At 48.7% G+C, this 18,230-nt stretch overlaps 1 protein-coding gene across 1 annotated transcript in view; it reads left to right on the forward strand.

Annotated features, from left to right (window-relative positions):
* The first annotated feature begins 2,974 nt into the window (after positions 1-2,974).
* Positions 2,975-18,230, forward strand: part of Chid1 (chitinase domain containing 1) — a 39,467-nt gene continuing 24,211 nt past the window's right edge. The window contains exons 1-7 of the mRNA XM_041666708.1: positions 2,975-3,096; positions 11,162-11,315; positions 12,839-12,988; positions 13,805-13,937; positions 15,071-15,115; positions 15,928-16,034; positions 17,325-17,386. Of these exons, the coding sequence (XP_041522642.1) occupies positions 11,205-11,315; positions 12,839-12,988; positions 13,805-13,937; positions 15,071-15,115; positions 15,928-16,034; positions 17,325-17,386 (608 nt within the window). The 5' untranslated portion in view covers positions 2,975-3,096; positions 11,162-11,204. The remainder of the gene's footprint in view (positions 3,097-11,161; positions 11,316-12,838; positions 12,989-13,804; positions 13,938-15,070; positions 15,116-15,927; positions 16,035-17,324; positions 17,387-18,230) is intronic.

Below are 18,230 nucleotides of genomic sequence, written 5' to 3' on the forward strand. Positions count from 1 at the left end.
AGGTGATGATCACATGCTGGGCTGCTTGCAGTAACTCAGGGACACGTCTTAGGTTGTCCCTATAAAATCGCCTTGGGCTGAAGATCCTTAGCTGACCGTGTGCATGAGTGTGTTCCTAGAACAAAAGCAAGGATTTCATTGGCACTGGATGGACAGTAACTGCCCTGCTCCTGTCTACTTTCCAGTGCCAACTGCAGATGGTGGTACAAGCTAAAGAGTCTCCAAACACCAGCCGGGGGCCCACAGCTCAGAGGTGGAGCATGAACCTTGGCTGGGACATTCCAACCTTGCTGTGGTAGCAAAGGTCAAGAAACTGACTGAGGTCCACCTTAGTGCTCTGGCCAGGGGAGTTATACTCAGATTGACACTAAAGTTAAATAATTAGGATTTAGGGGTTTTTCATTTAGCCCAGGCTGCCTTTGAACTCAATAGATATCAGATTTCAGTTATGAGCCACTGTGCCTGCCTTTTTACAGTCACTGTTTAGATGCCTTTGCATCATACTTTGTTCCACTTCAAACACAGTTAAAAATATAAACAAAAATTTCAACATTTTAATATGAATATTTATGTATGTATATATTGATATATAACCCAGGCTTGCCTTGTACTTGTGGCTCTCCTCCTGTATCTGCTTCCTAAGTGCTGATATTACAAAGGCATGGAACACCATATCTGGTCTAAATTTCAAAAATAAACATTTATTTTTTCTTGGTTTTTTTTTTTGTACTTTGTTTAAATGAACAACAAGAGCTCAGGAATCTCAAGAACTTGAATTTTTTAAAAAAAGTTAATTCCTTGGGCCAAGGAGCTGCTTTAGGGTAAAGGCACTTGATTAGAAACCTGCCAACCTGAGCTTGATCCCCAGAAACCACATGGGGGAAGGAGTCAGTTCCCAAAAGTCCTTTGACCTCCTCACACCTCCTGCTGTTGCATGCTGTGCACGCACACACACGTGTGCGGACACACACACACCAAATAAATAAATGTAAATGGAAGGCATCTTTTCCAAATAGAAAAGTAAATGTAGTAAATCTGAAGTTACCTTAAATATTCCAGAAACATTAAAAATGGATGGATTCATTATGACGGCAGTGCTGATGCTTTGGTTCTGATTCTCTTAGACTTTTCTATCCACCTTTTTGTATTTTCTGTGTGACTAAAAGGTGGGTAGCTACTTGAAATCAAGTTGGGGCTGGGGATGTAGCTCAGTGATTGAGCGCTTACTTAGTAGGTGTTTGGCCCTGGGTTCAATCCCAACACGGAGGGGGAAAAGCCAGTGTTCACACACACACACCAGGGATCTTGCACCTTGGTCCAGCTGTGTGGTGGGGTTGGGGGTGGAAGGGGTGGGGAGCTTTTTTGTGTGTGCTAGCTTCTCAACAGGCTCCTGAGCATCTATCCAATGGAGCCCTGCAGAGGGGCTGGTCTTGGGCTCTTTGCTTTCTGTTCTTACCAACACAGATCAAGAACTGAATCCTTAGTGGATTTTGCAAGTTTTTTAGCTCGGAGACCTCTGACCTCAAATGGATCGGTGGCCAAAATGTCTTTGCTGGCTTAAGACAATGTTGGTCTCAGTCGGGCAGTGGTGATGCACATCTTTAATCCCAGCACTGAGGAGGCAGAGGCAGGCAAATCTCCACGAGTTTGACGCCAGTCTGGTGTTAGTTCCACGACAGCCAGGGCTACACAGAGAAACCCTGCCTCGAAAAACAAACAAACCAATAAAAAAAAAAAAAAAGAGCGTTGGGCTCATTAGTATTTCTAGGACCGCACAATTCTCAGGACATCCAATGTAGCTCTGCCGCACTTGAAGTCACCATTCTGGGCAGCAGGGTGCTGAGCTGGATGCCAGGAAAGCAGATGATGATGCACAACATGCCTTAGCACACAGGCCCGGCCCCGCTGGCAGAGAATATGGGGAAGAGAAAGGAGGAAACGTGATTAGGAAGGAAGAACACCAAGCTCAGCTCAGTGAGAAACCTCTGCAGCAGCAGGAATGGGGAAACAGCCACACTATGAATTCGCAACAGGCCCTGGGGGAGCGGGGCGGAGGGTTTAACTGGGTGTGTACAGGCCAAATGTGGTTTTCTGCAGGAAACTGCTGGGAACAGCGAGGGATGGGGGTGGGGACCAGTCAGCTTGATGAAAAAATAAAAAAATGCTAGTCACGTGTGCATTCAACCCACTCGTAGAATTGTCTGGCCTTCCCCTTGGTAAGGCTGAAATGGGGGTGGAGGGAGAATTGTCTGCCTCCCTGGGTTCTGGCTCCTACAATTTGCAAGACCAAAACGAAGACAGGGACAGCGCTGGGATTCAGACAGGCAGAATGTTCGCTGTGCGAGGCCATCCGTGAAAGGATGTTACATCTCCTGACGCAGTGTCCCTGCTGGAGACCGTGCAGTGGGCACTGCAGATCTGTAGATGGTGACAGAAATGTAGCAGCAGGGGTAATGCAGAGAGAGGGCCAAGGAAGGAAGGCCTAGCGCACAGAGTGCATGAAACAGGGTCGGTCCTGACACACCTGGGAGACCATGGAATTGACCACTTGCGTAGGCGCCAGTGCTACCCAGGCTTGGCAGGGATAGGTTCCCAAGACTCTCAGGCTGGACGCCCCGATGGTCTCAAATGTGGACTTCAGCGCGGGCACTAAGCCAGACAGCCAGCAGCCCCGCAGCCGGCGACGCTCAGCAACAGCAGCAGGAGCTCCGCGAGGATCTCGGGATCTGACTGCACGATTCTACTGCAGGCCAGGCCCTGAGCAAGTAGGAGACTGGCTGCACAAGCGGAAACAGATCCACGGTCACGTAGTACCCAGTCCGCGCTCGCGGCACTGTCCCCACCCAATTGCCGTGTCCCGGCCCACCCTCCGCCCTTCTCCGCCCTTCTCCGCCAGCCGGCTTCTACGAGGCTCCACCTATAACCCCGCCCTCCAGCCATCTCGGCCCCGCCTGATCCCTGCGTGCCGTGCGCACGGCATATAGGAAGCTGGCGTGGCGCAGCGATAGCGCGCGGTGGCCTGTGGGCGGGACTTCCGGCCCGATGAATCGTCTTCCGGCCGTGCTTGATGGGTCTGGCCGGTCTTCTGACATGAAGGTGAGCCCGGCAGCGGCGACGACGCCTGCTCCTTCGTTGACTGCCTCTGCTTCCGTGTCACGATGCGGGAACGCCGGGCAGCGAGGCTCTCTCCGGACAGAACGGGCAGAGTGTGAGCGGGAAGGAGAGCGCGTGGATGAGAGCGTCTGAGAGAGCTGCGAGTGTGAGGGTGAGGGAGTGTTTGAGAATGAGCGGTGTGAGGGTGAGAACGATGTGTCAGTGTGAGAATGAGCGGTGTGAGGAGGATAAACAGATGTGAGTGTGAGCTAGTGTGAGAATGAGCAGATGTGAGGGCGAGTGTGAGCTAGTGTGAGAATGAGCAGGTGTGAGGGCGAGTGTGAGCTAGTGTGAGAATGAGCAGGTGTGAGGGCGAGTGTGAGCTAGTGTGAGAAGGAGCAGGTGTGAGGGCGAGTGTGAGCTAGTGTGAGAAGGAGCAGGTGTGAGGGTGAGTGAGCTAGTGTGAGGATGAGCAGGTGTGAGGGCGAGTGTGAGCTAGTGTGAGAATGAGCAGGTGTGAGGGCGAGTGTGAACTAGTGTGAGAATGAGCAGGTGTGAGGGCGAGTGTGAACTAGTGTGAGAATGAGCAGGTGTGAGGGTGAGCTAGTGTGAGAATGAGCAGGTGTGAGGGTGAGTGAGCTAGTGTGAGGATGAGCAGGTATGAGGGTGAGTGTGAGCTAGTGTGAGGATGAGCAGGTGTGAGGGTGAGTGTGAGCTAGTGTGAGGATGAGCAGGTGTGAGGGTGAGTGTGAGCTAGTGTGAGGATGAGCAAGTGTGAGGGTGAGTGTGAGCTAGTGTGAGAAGGAGCAGATGTGAGGGCGAGTGTGAGCTAGTGTGAGAAGGAGCAGGTGTGAGGGTGAGTGAGCTAGTGTGAGAAGGAGCAGGTGTGAGGGTGAGTGTGAGCTAGTGTGAGGATGAGCAGGTGTGAGGGTGAGTGTGAGCTAGTGTGAGGATGAGCAGGTGTGAGCTAGTGTGAGGATGAGCAGATGTGAGGGCGAGTGTGAGCTAGTGTGAGAAGGAGCAGGTGTGAGGGTGAGTGAGCTAGTGTGAGAATGAGCAGGTGTGAGGGTGAGTGAGCTAGTGTGAGGATGAGCAGGTGTGAGGGTGAGTGTGAGCTAGTGTGAGAATGAGCAGGTGTGAGGGTGAGTGTGAGCTAGTGTGAGGATGAGCAGGTGTGAGGGTGAGTGTGAGCTAGTGTGAGGATGAGCAGATGTGAGGGCGAGTGTGAGCTAGTGTGAGAAGGAGCAGGTGTGAGGGTGAGTGAGCTAGTGTGAGAAGGAGCAGGTGTGAGGGTGAGTGAGCTAGTGTGAGGATGAGCAGGTATGAGGGTGAGTGTGAGCTAGTGTGAGGATGAGCAGGTATGAGGGTGAGTGTGAGCTAGTGTGAGGATGAGCAGGTGTGAGGGTGAGTGTGAGCTAGTGTGAGGATGAGCAGATGTGACAGTGAGAAACAAGTGTGTCAGTGTGTAAAGTGAGCTGATAATGAGGGTGAGCGGCTGTTTAGCACCCGAATGTGTATGTGTGAGGTGAGAACAGGTGTGAAGATGAATGGATTTGCCAGGGCGAGAATGAGTGTGAGGACAGGAGCAACTGTGTTAGTGGGAACAAGGGTGAAAGAGTAAGTGCCAGGATGAGAGAAAGTCCGGAAGAGAATGTGACCTTGTCCTTGTGTAGGAGTGCCAGGGCAAGCGTGTTAACGTGAGGGCGCTTTCGAGCAAACAGTAATATGAGACTGTGAGATCACAAGTCACTATATAGACAGGAGAGAGCCGGAAGCAATGGCACAGGACTTTAATCCTAGCACGTGGGAGGCAAAGGCAGGCAAATGGGTCTCTGTGAGTTCTAAGCCAGCCCGGTCTACACAGTGAGTTCAGGACAGCAGGCTACATTATGAGACCTTGTCTCGGAAAAAAGGGGGGTGGGGTAGGAGGAGAAGTGGCAGGAAGTGTGTGTGTGCACTTCGGCAGTAATGAGTGTGAACATGTGTCGGTATGGCTGCGTGTGGAGAAGCAAGGGTCAGAGGTTGTCAGTTGTGTGAGTTAGTGTACATAACTTGTGGAGTCACAAGTGTGCAAACAAGTTAGTGGGGCCATAGTGGAGGCATGAGCTCAGTGTGGCAAGCCCAGCCTGAGGTAGGAGGGTATACAGCAAGTTGTGTGGGTTCCTTCAGGTTTGCTGGGTGCATGAGGCCGCGTCTTACCCTCAGCACACCCTCAAACCTTGAAGACTATCCTGGAACATTTCCAAAGGACTTTCCACGGGCCTCTAGACTGGCGCCCATGGGTCCAAGAGACAGTGTGCTCTTGACGGAGCTGGAACTTGAGCCATCTTTTAGCGGTCATGTTTGCATTGCCTTGTGCACATGGTCATGGTGTGGTAGCCATAGCCCCAAGGCTTAATGGGCTGCCCCCTGCATTGCTTTCCTCGTCTGTGAATGGGAATAACACTGATACCTGGGTCCTGAGCTGTGGAGAGAACTTGTGGGTAACTCACCAGGTTTGGCATGCAACATATGGTCAATAAATGTCACCTGGGGTTGTGATCATCCTGTTTCTTATGTCACCTTCATTTCCAACCATGCACTCACCTACCGTTTCATATGAACAGTTTGCTCCTAAATGTGTCCTCAAAAGTAAGAATGTAGGATGACTGTCATGTTTGCTATAAGAGCAGTGAATCTATTAAAGAACTCAGAGGGATGAAAGTGTGGCCCAGTGTTTGCTTAGTATGTGTGGAGCCATGGATTTGATTCCTGGCACTAAAACACTAATAGGTGGTGGTAGCTAACAGTTAGTCAGGCACATCAGTCAGCATCCCTCAAAAGTCTTTCAATACCAAAGCAGGAGATCAGTCTGAGGGCCAAAGGCCATCTTTTTGTTATTATTGTTGTTTTGATACAGGATCTCTTAGCCCAGCCTGGCCTTAAACTCAACAGCCTGACCTTGTACTCATTTGTTTTTTAAGACCTTATACTCTTAATCTTTCTGCTGCCATCTTCCTAGTGCTGGCATCTCAGATTGACCCACTATGCCCAGTCTAAAGCTAGTTCTTTCCTTTTTTACTTTTAAAAAGTGGTTTATTTATTTTTATTTTATGTGTATTAGTGTTTTTGCTGGTATGTCTGTCTGTCTGAAGGATGTCAGAGCCCCTGGAACTGGAGTTACACACAGTTGTGAGCTGCCATGTGGGTGCTGGGAATTGAACCCGGATCCTCTGGAAAAGTAGCCAATGCTCTTAACTGCTGAGCCATCTCTCCAGCCTACCCCACTTGTAGTGTTCTCACCAACTTCATTTGTGTGTGTGTGTGTGAGTTCTGCATGTTTGTCTGTGCTCCGAGTGTTTGTAGTGCCCGAAGAGGTCATTAGATCCCCTGAGACTGGAGTTGGGCAGCTGTGAGCTGACTTGTAGATGCTGGGAATCAAGCCCAGGTCCTCTGGAAAAGCAACCAGCACTCCTAACTGCTGAGCCATCTCTCCAGCCCCTGAAAGCTAGTTCTTAACAGAGAACTGAAGTCGACTCTGACTAGCTTTAACTCTGCACACACGCAACACATAAATACACAGTTTGCACACATTAATGCATTTCTTTGTAGGAAGCACCTGACATATCTTGCTTCAAGTCCCCTTGAGGAAGATTTGAAAGCTTCTGCTGTAACTGTCGGCCTCACTAAGACAGTCCTTCCAGTGCTATGCGATCTGTAGCCCAAGAGTTTCTGGGCCTGTAGCATGCTCTCCATTGTTAGCTTGGTATAAAGCAGGGGCCAAAACTCAAGCATGCAGAATATTTTGCCCAAAGGATGGTCATTAATGCTGGAGGACAAAACACATTTTGATGTGAGAATACTGTAAGACCCTAGGAGTCTGCTATATGAAGATCATGATGGAGAGTTTGCCCTAATGATGATGAGAGATGATAATTGGGCATTGGGAGCCACGGAAGGTGCAGTAGCTTGGGCGCCCTTCACATGCCTCACCCATCCACACCCTGGTGGTCTAGAAAGTTGGAGACTGATGTTTATGAGCAGTAAGTACATGGTGGTAGTATTGTGTTGATTCTGGTTCTGCCTTGCTGCCAGACACAAGCTAATGGACCTATTTTCTTTTTCCTTGTGTCCAGATAGACCCCTGCCTTAAAAAAGAAATTTTAAGATTTATTTATTATGTGTACAGTGTTCTGCTGGTATGTATGCTTGCGTACCAGAAGAGGGCACCAGATCTCGTTATACATGGTTGTAAGCCACCATGTGGATGCTGAGAATTGAACTCAGGTTCTTTGAAAGGGCAGCTGGTGCCCTTAACCACAGAGCCATCTCTCCATCCCTTAAAAAGTTGTTTGTTTTTTTTAAGTACACATAGATGTTTGTGTCTGTGTGAGCATGTGAATGCAGATGTTTTACAGAAATCAGAGAGGGGTGTCAGATCCCCTGGAGCTGGGGTTACAGGTGGTGGTGAGCATCTGCTGTGAATACTGGGAATCTACCTCAGGTCTTCTGCAGGCACAGAGCATCCTTTGAGTTGTTGAGCCATCTCTTCAGCGCATCCCATCTCCCTTATTTTTTGGCAAGTGGGCATTTGGAGTTGAATGCAAGGCCTTGTGTGTTCTAGAAAAGTGCCAAATTACCGAGCTACATTCCCAGCCTTTCCTCCTTATTTAGAGAAAGGGTCTTGATGAGTGATCTAAACCGGCTTAGAAGTCTGTAGTACAGACAGGTCTTAAACTTTAGATCCTTGTACTTCAAGTCCCAAGTAGTGGGGTTCTAGGCCTGGGCCCCCAGGCTAGGCTTTTTTCACCCTTTCTTCCTGTAGGTATAAGGTCTCAGGCCAGGGGATAAGGAGCTTGTAGGCCAAGGGCCTTTTGACGAGGTGAACAGAGGCTCAGCTGCAGGTCTAGGTAACAGATATTAGTAGAGACTCAAGATCACAGGGAACCTGGATGTACACTCAGTCCTGGACTACTTACCCCTGGTTTCTTATTACTTTCCTTCTGTGACCCAGTTCTTCACCCAGGGGAGAGAAGCCTTGCTTATGTAGGTGCAGAGGCTAAAGACATCCTTGGGAACTAGGGTAGTCACAGGCTCAAACTGGCCAAGCAAGCTGTATGTTTTTCTGGGCCACTGGTCCCAAGCCTATATTGTGGTCAGGTTTTCCCATTCCCTGGGGCTACGAACCTCGGAGTTGAAGCTTCACAATTGTGAAGACAGGTTGGCAAGCTGGGTAACGTGAGATACAGAATTATCTCCTCTTAATTCTCATTTTGTCATGGAGGAAAAACTGGTGGGATGGGAGACCAGGGTGAGAGAATCATAGATCTTACCCCCCTAAACAGCCAGTTTTTAGAGCAAACTGCCTTTGCTGGAGGCTTCAAGCATCCAGTATTATTTTATATACTCTCCAGTTTTTTTCCTAAGTCCTCAGCGCCTGAGGTCTAGATTTTCTGCTGGTTTTGTAGTTAATGGAATCTTCCTGGTTTGCCTTACTCAAAGACCACTTGTTAGTCATAGGTCCACACAGGTGTGTTGGTTGGTGTCCTCGAGGCTTACGGCCACAATCTTAGCTTTCCACAGGTCACCCCAGGAGCAGTCTCAGGGAAGTGACAGCAACGGGAAGTAGAAGGGAAACAAGCAGCCAGCCCAGGAGGTCCTGGGAATGGGTGGGCAGGCATTGGAGTGGACCTGCGTCTAAGGTACTGTTAATGGCTCATACTCCGTCTGGCTGCCTTTTCTGGAGCCTTTCAGCCTAGGATTCTGGCATCTTTAGGTGCTCTTGACCACAGAGGAAAACTGTATGCTCATCTATTGAGCTGGGTCAGTCTCCACAGAACCCTCCTGCGGTTATGTGAGCTCTTTGGCTTGGTCTAGTAAACTGTGTGTTGCCAGAAACATACAATTAGATTGATACACTTCTGCACACCTTGTCTTGAAGTCCCACGAAGGATTGACAGCCCAGATGGTCCATGTTTATCCAGAATCTCCTAGAACCTAAAAGTGAATTGTACAACTAATGAAAATTCGGAGCAGAAGGTAGAGGTGAAAGGAAACGGCCCGTAGATCCCTATCAGCTTCTACTTTTGCTCCTTATGTACTTTATGTGCGCACTATGCACATAAAAACAAGACAGCTGGGTTCGGATGACGGTGTGTGTATGCCTGTCGTCCTGTCACTGGGAGGCTGAAGCAGGAGGATCTTGAGTTGGAGACCAGCTGGGATGTTCCTAATAAGATCCTACCTCAAGCAAGTGACAACAGGCTGTGCTGCATGAATGCAGTTTGTGGTGTTTTTGCATTGATCACCATCATAGGCACCGTCATGCTCGTTTGAGTTCCAGTATCAGAGGTTCTGGGTCCCTAAGCTTGATTCCTGTGCGGGGTGGGAGGGAGAACGGGGCGGGGGGTGGGGGGGGCGACAGATGGACAAGTTCTTTGAAGTGGAACTTGTAAAAGGAAGGAAGTGTGTGGTGGAGAGTGTAATATTTATGGCCACATTGTCATTCAAAGGCCTTTCCCAGCGAAATTCCCGCTGAGCCCAAGAGTGAGTTGTTTTCCCAGGAAGCATTCTTTGTAACCCTTCACATACTGAGTGGAGACGCCATCTTATGTTTCATCTGTGTTTTGTTTCTTTATTCCCGGGCTTTTAAGTATCTCTATATTTGAAACCTCTTCTTGTATTTATAGTGGGACGTTGTTTACTGAAATGTCTTTTTGGTCCATTTGTTTGCTTGTTTATTTTTGAGACAGAGTTTCATGTAACAGACTGGCCTCTACATCCATTTCTGACCTTGGAACTCTTGATCCTGCTGCCTCTACCTCTCTTAAGTTCTGGGTTACAGGCACATGCTACCACACCAGGCTTTTTTATTTATAAAATAAAAATTTATTTTTATTTCCTTGGCTGGTGTTTGATCCCAGCACTCAGAAGGCAGAGGCGGGTAGATCTCTAGTTCAAAGCCAGCCTGGTCTACAGAGTGAGTTCCAAGCCAATCAGGGTTACTACACAGAGAAACCCTGTCTGGAAAAACCAAAAAAAAAATTTTTTTTTAATATTATGGATAGTTATGGGTAGAAATTTGTCAAATGTGTCCCAAATAAGGTGGGTTTTTTTTTTTTTTTGAGACAGGGTTTCTCTGTAGCTTTGGAGCCTGTCCTGGAACTAGCTCTTGTAGACCAGGCTGGTCTCGAACTCACAGAGATCCGCCTGCCTCTGCCTCCTCAAGTGCTGGGATTAAAGGCGTGTGCCACCAACCGCCCAGCTGCTTTTTACTTTATAAGTGAAAGTTTTACTTATCTTTTTTAAAAATTTAAGGCAGGGTCTTGCTGTGTTGCCCAAGCGAGCCATAATCTCCTTGGGCTCAAGCAAGCTTTTTGTTTCAGCCTCCCCAGTAGCTGAAACTATAGGCACTTGACACAGTGCCCAGCTTTGAAAGTTACACATTTTAAAAACTTTATTTTTATTTCATGTGCATTGGTGGTTTTGCCTGCATGTATGTCTGTGTAAGGGTGTTAGATCCCCTGGAACTAGAGTTACAGACAATTGTGAGCTGCCGTGTGAGTGCTAAGAAGTGAATCTGGGTCCTCTGGATAAGAAGTCAGTGCTCTTAACTGCTGAGCCATTTCTCCAGCCCTGAAAGTTACACATTTTTAAATACTGAACTCTGGTGATACTTTCTTTTGTATTCTTTCTCCTTATTGATATACTTGAAAACTGCTTCTCTGCCCTGGGATTACATAAGTAGTTGTCCATAGTTTGTTCTAGCACCTTCTATGACTTCATTATTTCATACTTCAGCCTCATTGCTGCTGAAGTCTCTTTAGATTTGTGGGGAATGTGGGAGTCAGTTTTCCTAGTTGGCTGGCTGGTTTGTGTTGGGAAGACATCTTTGGACAGCTTGCAATTGTCTGAGGGGACCTGGTGATCTGGGCAGGGAAATCTAGAAATTCTAGAGGCTTAACTTTAGTAGGAAGGGCTGACCTAAGGGCCCTGAGGACGTAAGCCCCATTAGTATAAGTACACTTGTCTGTTCATGCTGTATTTCTGTTCTGGTCATCTGCCTTCATGTACTCCTTTCTTTCTGCAGCCCCCTGGACCTAGAAATTGGTTCCTTCTGTGACACGCCCACCATGTGGCCACTTCTTCATGTCCTCTGGCTTGCTCTGGCCTGTGGCTCCGTTCACACCACCCTGTCAAAGTCAGATGCCAAAAAAGCTGCCTCAAAGATGCTGCTGGAAAAGGTAGGGAACTTGAGGTGAACACAGTGGCTAAGAGCTAGCCTGTCTACCTGGCTGGGACCTTTGTGAACCAGGAGTGTCTTGGCTCCTGGCTCCTACACAGCTTTCTGACAAGCTAGTACTGTGCCAGTAGGCAGCCTACGTGACTCTGGGAATGATTCTCGCTGAGGCTGTGAGTTTCCAGCCTCTGGAACTGGAAGCAACAGGCCCTTTGGTATCATTATCCATCCTCCTTACTCAGACTCTGTATGCTGTGACATTTTCCATCCTCTGTCTGATGTCACTATTCCATGGTTGTTGAATTCTCTCATCTTTACTTTTCCAAACTGTGTTTCTGTCATGACCCTTGTGCTGTTCTTTTGGGACATTTCTAGGGATTGCAAACCCAAACACGGTCCCCCATCCAGATCACTCCTTAGCCCCAGTAGTTCCCATGCTGCTGACCAGGCTGCTGACACAGGACCATACCTATGACCCAGGCCTGAACTGATAGATGCTCTGTACTTTGGGGCAGAGAACCCATACACTGGGCATCTCTATCTGTGCTGGATGGTTTTATGTGAACTTGATACAAGCTAAAGTCATCCAAGAGGAGGGAACCTCAATTAACAGATTGCCTCCATAAGATTGGATTGTAAGCAAGCCTGCAAGGCATTTTCTTAATTAGTGATTGATGGGGGAAGGTCCAGCCTATTGTAGGTGGTACCATCCCTGGTCGGTGGTCCTGGGTTCTATAAGAAAGCAGCCTACACACAAGCCATGATGAGCAACCCAGTTAGCAGCACCCATTCATGGCCTTTGCATCAGTTCCTGCCTCCTACCTTCAGGTTCCTGCCCTATTTGAGTTCCTGTTCTGACTTCATTCAGGGATGAACAGTGATACAGAAATGTAAACCAATAAAGTCCTTTCCTCCCCAATTTTCTCAATTCGTGGTGTTTCATCACAGCAATAGAAACTCTGTCTGTCACAGGAAGACCAGGGAGTCAAACACTGGGAAATCAGGGAAGGCTACAATGGGCCCCCAAAGTGTGGACAGAACTGGCCAGCTGAGAACCTGATGGAAGACTTCTAGGAACAGCGGTGGGGTAGAGGCAGGCATATTAGCATCCCGGTTGGGAGATGCAGGTAGGGCTTGGCCAGTGGGATAGCATATGTTTGACACATCCTCAGTGTATAGACCTATGGTGCCTAGATGCCCAGTGGTCTTGAGTAAATGTCAATCTTCATATGTAGAAGGAGCCACGGTAGCCTCCTGCCAGATCTCCAGCTCAGATTAAGGGTTGAATAGCCCCTGGCAAATGCTGCTTTGCTCACTGAGTGCTAGAGCCCTTCTAAATTAATCATCTACTGTGGCCTTAGTCCTCTACCTATAAGGTCTTTAGATGAGCAGTGCCATGTTAATCCAGAGACATGGTCTGCAGCCGAACAGAAAGAACAGACTTGCTGCTGCTCCTGCTGCTTCTAATGCCACATTTCATGGAGAGAATAGATATCAGACAGCTTTCTTCTTTCCCTTTTGTTTCAGACTCAGTTTTCAGATAAACCTGTCCAAGATCGGGGTCTGGTGGTGACGGACATCAAAGCTGAGGATGTGGTTCTTGAACATCGTAGCTACTGCTCAGCAAGGGCTCGGGAGAGAAACTTTGCTGGAGAGGTCCTAGGCTATGTCACTCCGGTAAGTCAGAGTTTTGTGGTGCCAAACCGGGCTGTCCTCCTGGCTGGTGTTTTCTCCCTGGCTGCTGCTCCTGTCAGACTGTAGGAGAGATGCTAGCATAGAGATGTCAGAGGGGAGGGTACCATGGTTTTCTTTGGGCTTGCTCCCTGTGGCTTCAGGTGATCCCCTCTCCCCCCAGCAATTCCTCCTGAGTGTAGAGAGGACTCTAGGGCTGTCTAGTCGAAGTGGGGGCTTGTAGAGCCCCAGTGAAGGGACATCAGCCTAGATCCCAGGCAGTGGGTTACAATCCCAGGAGTTTTGTAAAGGGAGAAAAGGAAGCCCAGGCAGGGAACTGATGGTAGCTCAAGTCCTGCACTGTTGATAATGATGTGTAGTAGGAGGCCACTTGTTTGTTTCCGGCTGCTCAGCCCTGAAGTAATCACACAGTACCCATATTATATGCAATACTGTTTGGCCAGTAGCTTAAGTGTATTTCTGGCTAACTCATATCTTAAATTAACCCATCTCCATTAATCTGTGTATCACCATGGGGCTGTGGCTTACCAGGTAAAGTTCCAGTGTCTGTCTCCAGTTGGGCTACATGTCTTCTCCTGACTCCGCCTTCTTTCTCCCAGCATTCAGTTTAGTTTTCCCTGCCTAGCTAAGTTCTGCCTTACTACAGGCTAACGCAGTTTCTTTATTCATTAACCAATAAAAGCAATACATAGACAGAAGGCTCTCCCACACCACTGACGGCTGCCCTGGACATGTCCAGAGCATCAAGTGACAGCAGCATGGTAACATTGTTCTTTCTCTCCCCTCTCTTTCCTCTACCAGTGGAACAGCCATGGCTATGATGTTGCCAAAGTCTTTGGGAGCAAGTTCACACAGATCTCACCAGTCTGGCTACAGCTGAAGAGACGTGGTCGTGAGATGTTTGAAATCACAGGCCTCCATGATGTGGACCAAGGTTTTTCCACTTCTTTTTATCTGTGTGCCCTGAGGGCTAAGAAGAGTATGATAGTGTGCACATGTGTCTGTGTGAGTATAAAAGTGTACTATGTGTGGGTGTGGATGTGTTTGTGTGTGTCTGAGAGTATGTGACTCTGGTTATGTACTTGTTTTGTTTTGTTTTTGAGACAGAGTCTCACTATGTAGCCCTGGCTAGCCTTGAAATCACAAAGATCCACCTCCCAGTGCTCTTGGGATCTCTTCCTCCCAAGTGCTACCACACCCAGCTAGGTATCATGACTAGTGAGTATTAGTGTGAATATGCTGATTGTGACTCTGCTGTTATAGGCCTGTAATCCCTGCTACTCAGGAAGTTGAAGCAGGAGAATTATAAATTCAAGGCCTATGTGGGTATGACTCTGGATGTGATTGTAGGAGTGTGACCATGAGAGATGTCAAGTGTGACTAGGTATGTACGTGGGTGTGAGTGGAGGGACATGTAGTTTGCCGTCTCACACCACATGGCTGGGCCCACAGTGTGAGGCATGGTCTGCCAGGTAAAGATAGTCCCTGAGGTGGTCACCACTGTAAGGTCCTCTGTGTGGTCAGCTATAGGAGGTGAGCGACTGTCCAGTAGATGACAGACTGAAGAGCACTGGGAATTTATGCCCTTTCCTTTCCTTTCTGAATCTAGACCCAGGAGCTGTTGTTCCTTCTCATGAATGTCAGGGCTGCATATGAGCGTAAGGAAGGCAAGTTGTACAGCTGAGCAGTGAAGTGATTGGCTCCCCCTTGTCAGTCTCTTCCTTAGTGCTCTGCCTTTGGTGTCCAAAGAGGAGCATAGGCTAGAGAAGGACAGCTCACTGCTGACACCTGCTCTTGAGGGGCCTGGTCCACACAGCTGAACCACGGAATTGATAGGAGAGGAATAGCTGGTTTTGGAGTTCTGAGACCAAGAGTGGCTTTCTCCGATGCTATGAAGACCTGGGAAAGATGATGGGAGGAAGGGACTGGGGGCAGGAGTGGTGTAGAGGAGATAGAGGATAGGAGTAACTGTAAGGCTGCCTCTGGGCTGGGACAGGAGTGGGCAATGGTCTGGATCTTTGGACTGGACATATGCTGTATACAGACTGTCCCTTTCATTTCTAACAGGGTGGATGCGAGCTGTCAAGAAGCATGCCAAAGGCCTGCGCATAGGTGAGTCCGGCAGGCCTGGGCATGGTCAGGAGAGCAGCCTCAGCCATACTATGTAGATGACACAACCTTCCGAGGGTCGACCTAGGGTCCTTTTACATTCCATCCCATCTAGGCTATGCCACTTGAGGGTAAATCTCTCCCCTGAATGCTCTGAGCAGTCAGCTAAGCTTGATCACCAATAAGCACCTCCTTCTTTGGCTGGTGATTTTCCTGCATAGTTCTTTCTTCCTTCTTTCTTCCTGTCCAGCAAGCGTTACTGAGTTTCCTGGAGCCAGACCCTAGGCTGGGCCTGCCTGAGGGTGACTTTGTCCCAACCTTTCCTATGCCTCTGAAGCTCACAGCTGGTATGGGGAGGAAAATTTTTCCAAAGAACAGCACGAACCTGAGGACAGGAGAGGAAGCCTGTGGGACTCAGGCTTAGGGGAAACTACTGGAGACTCAGAAGCAATGACAGGAAGGGGCCTGGCATTCCCCTCCTGTGGTGCAGGAGTGGAAGCTACCAGGTCTGATTGAGGTAGACAGAGTAGCAGCAGCTAGGATCTAAATGAACTGGGGTCTGGCCCAGTCAATTTCCTAAAAGGTGGAGCCCTAGGAGTATTTGATATGTTAGCATCTCCTTGTCCCCCTCCTCCTCCTGCTAGGCTGTGTGTGTATAGGATATCTGTACTGTATAGATCCATAGTTGCCTTGGATAGCCTCCCTGCTTGTCACTGGTCTGGGAGCCAAGGGGGTACCTTTTTGCATACAAGTAGCAGAAGGTAATTCAGTGTTTCATAGCCACAATCTTTCTGTGTGTTCTCTCCTGCTACCAGTGCCCCGGCTTCTCTTTGAAGACTGGACTTACGATGATTTCCAGAATGTCTTAGACAGTGAGGATGAAATAGAAGAACTCGGCAAGACTGTGGTACAGGTGGCAAAGGTGAGACCTGTGCACTCCTCAGGACCTGTAAGCTCCCGTAAAGCTTGGAACCCAGCCACCAGGCCCCACTTCTCCAACAGACAGTACCTCCCACCCCCCACTCTCCTACTCATTTGCTTCCCTCTCTGACTGAAAGGGCCCACACCTGGCTCCTCTTTTTTTTTTTTCTTTTTTTGGTTTTTCAAGACAGAGTTTCCCTGTAGCTTTGCAGTCTGTTCTGTAACTCTCTCTGTACACCCGGCTGGCCTTGAACTCACAGAGATCTACCTGTCTCTGTCTCCCGACTGCTGGGATTAAAGATGTGCACTGCTACTGTCTGGCTTTTTGGTTTTTTGACAGGGTTTCTCTGTGTAATAGCCCTAGCTAGCCTGGAACTCCCTCTGTAAACAGGCTGACCTCAAACTTACAGAGATCCACTTGCTTCTGCTTCCCAAGTGGTGGGATTAAAGACCTGCGCCACCATGCCCAGTGCCTCTTTAAAAAAAAAAAAAAGAAAGAAAGAAAGAAAGACATAGTTATTTATTTTTGTGTGTACATGTAATGACACACTTATTTGTAGAAGGCAGAGAGACAACTTGCTGAGTTATTCTTTCCCACCTCATGAATTCCAGACATCAAACTCAGGTTTTCAGTCCTGACAGAAAGCATCCTTACCTGCTAAATAATCTTAGTGGCCTTTTTTAATTTAAGTTTTTTGGGACAGTATCTCACATAGCCCAGACTGACCTTTGAATTCACTATGTAGAGCTGAGGCTGGCTTTGAACTTCTGATCCACCAGCCTCTACCTCCAGGACTGAGATTACAGGTGGTATGACCTGGCTCCTCTTGCCTGACTTTTTTCATGGATGTCTTCTTTGCAACCTGTTTCATCCAGGGTGAATAGCATAAGCCCCACTCAGACTATACCCCCTCTTGCTCATAGCTGTGGGAGTCTCAAAGGTAGGATAGTTTTTGTCTCTAGGCCCAGAAAGCTTCCTTTGGCTAAAACCCCATAACTCTCCCTGGGGTGGGGGGTGGGCCCATCCCTCCTGGCCATCAGTATGCCTGGGCTACAGCAAGGGTGGAGAAGTGTGGGCAACTGAGCACCTTTGCCCTTCTGGCTGCCATGTGTACCTCCTCCCCATGCTGCTTACTTCAGAGGAATTAATGAATGTGTAGTGCAGACTTAGGTCTTGCCTTGTGAGTAAGTGATTGAGCTACTTTGCCAGGTGGCAGAGCCAGTGACTTCTTCCTGTCTTCCCTTAATTCTCCTAGATTCCCATTTCTCCTCACCTGCCTGTTTCTTTCAGAATCAGCATTTTGATGGTTTTGTGGTGGAGGTCTGGAGCCAGTTGCTGAGCCAGAAGCATGTGTGAGTGGGAATGTGGTCCCCTATGTTTGGAGGAGCCTGAGGGAAGACCAAGGGAGAGGGAATAGGCCTGGGAGGGCCTTCCTTCCTCAGCTTCTGGGCTCTGGGTTGGGGATGAGACCCTGCAAAAGGTGGAGGCCCCTCCTGAATGGTTAAAGGAAATGGGGGACCATCACCCAAGAGGACTCAGTGAGAGAAGGGTGGCCAGGTCTGTTCTACAGATGTCCAGCTTGAACCCAAGTAGAAATTTCATCACTGAGCACAAAGGAGACTCCCAGGAACATTGAAAAGAAACTGATTGAGTGTGGCCAAGACCTGGGGTGTGATGGTCGGTGTCAACTGGGAAAAGAATATCAAGCACTTGGGAGTTGTCTGCTGGGAGGAGGCTATAGAAGTCCTCACATCTCCTTGCTCCCATAGTACCGGCCAGCAGACAACGCATCTGAAACTCACTTTGCCAGTGAGACCAGGAAAGGAGGGGATCATGGAAAGTGCCCGCAGCTCTAGCACAGCTGGAGACTGACCATAGCACTGAGGAAAGGCCCCTCCTCGATCCTTAGCTCGGGCTCTTTGCCTAACCTGAAACAGATACCTTTTCTAGCTCTGCCAAGTTGGGAGTTCTGCCCTATAGAAGATGACATAAGAACATTTGCCCTGTTCAGGGCTGGTGCTGTCCGGGCACACCCTCAGTAGAGATTTGTGCAGCCTGTACCTGCAGAGCCCAGGTGTTTGGGCAGTAGAGGAGTCAGCTCCACTTCTCTTCTGTGTAAGGGAGTCCACTTATGCTTCCTAAGCCACAGCTTGTCCTTTACTGTCTCACAAGGTTCTGGGCTCCCTCCCCTTGTAT

This window comes from Microtus oregoni, unplaced genomic scaffold (assembly GCF_018167655.1).
Source record: "Microtus oregoni isolate MIOR12 unplaced genomic scaffold, Mior012 000016F_ref0000370, whole genome shotgun sequence".
In the NCBI taxonomy this organism is placed as follows: domain Eukaryota; kingdom Metazoa; phylum Chordata; class Mammalia; order Rodentia; family Cricetidae; genus Microtus; species Microtus oregoni.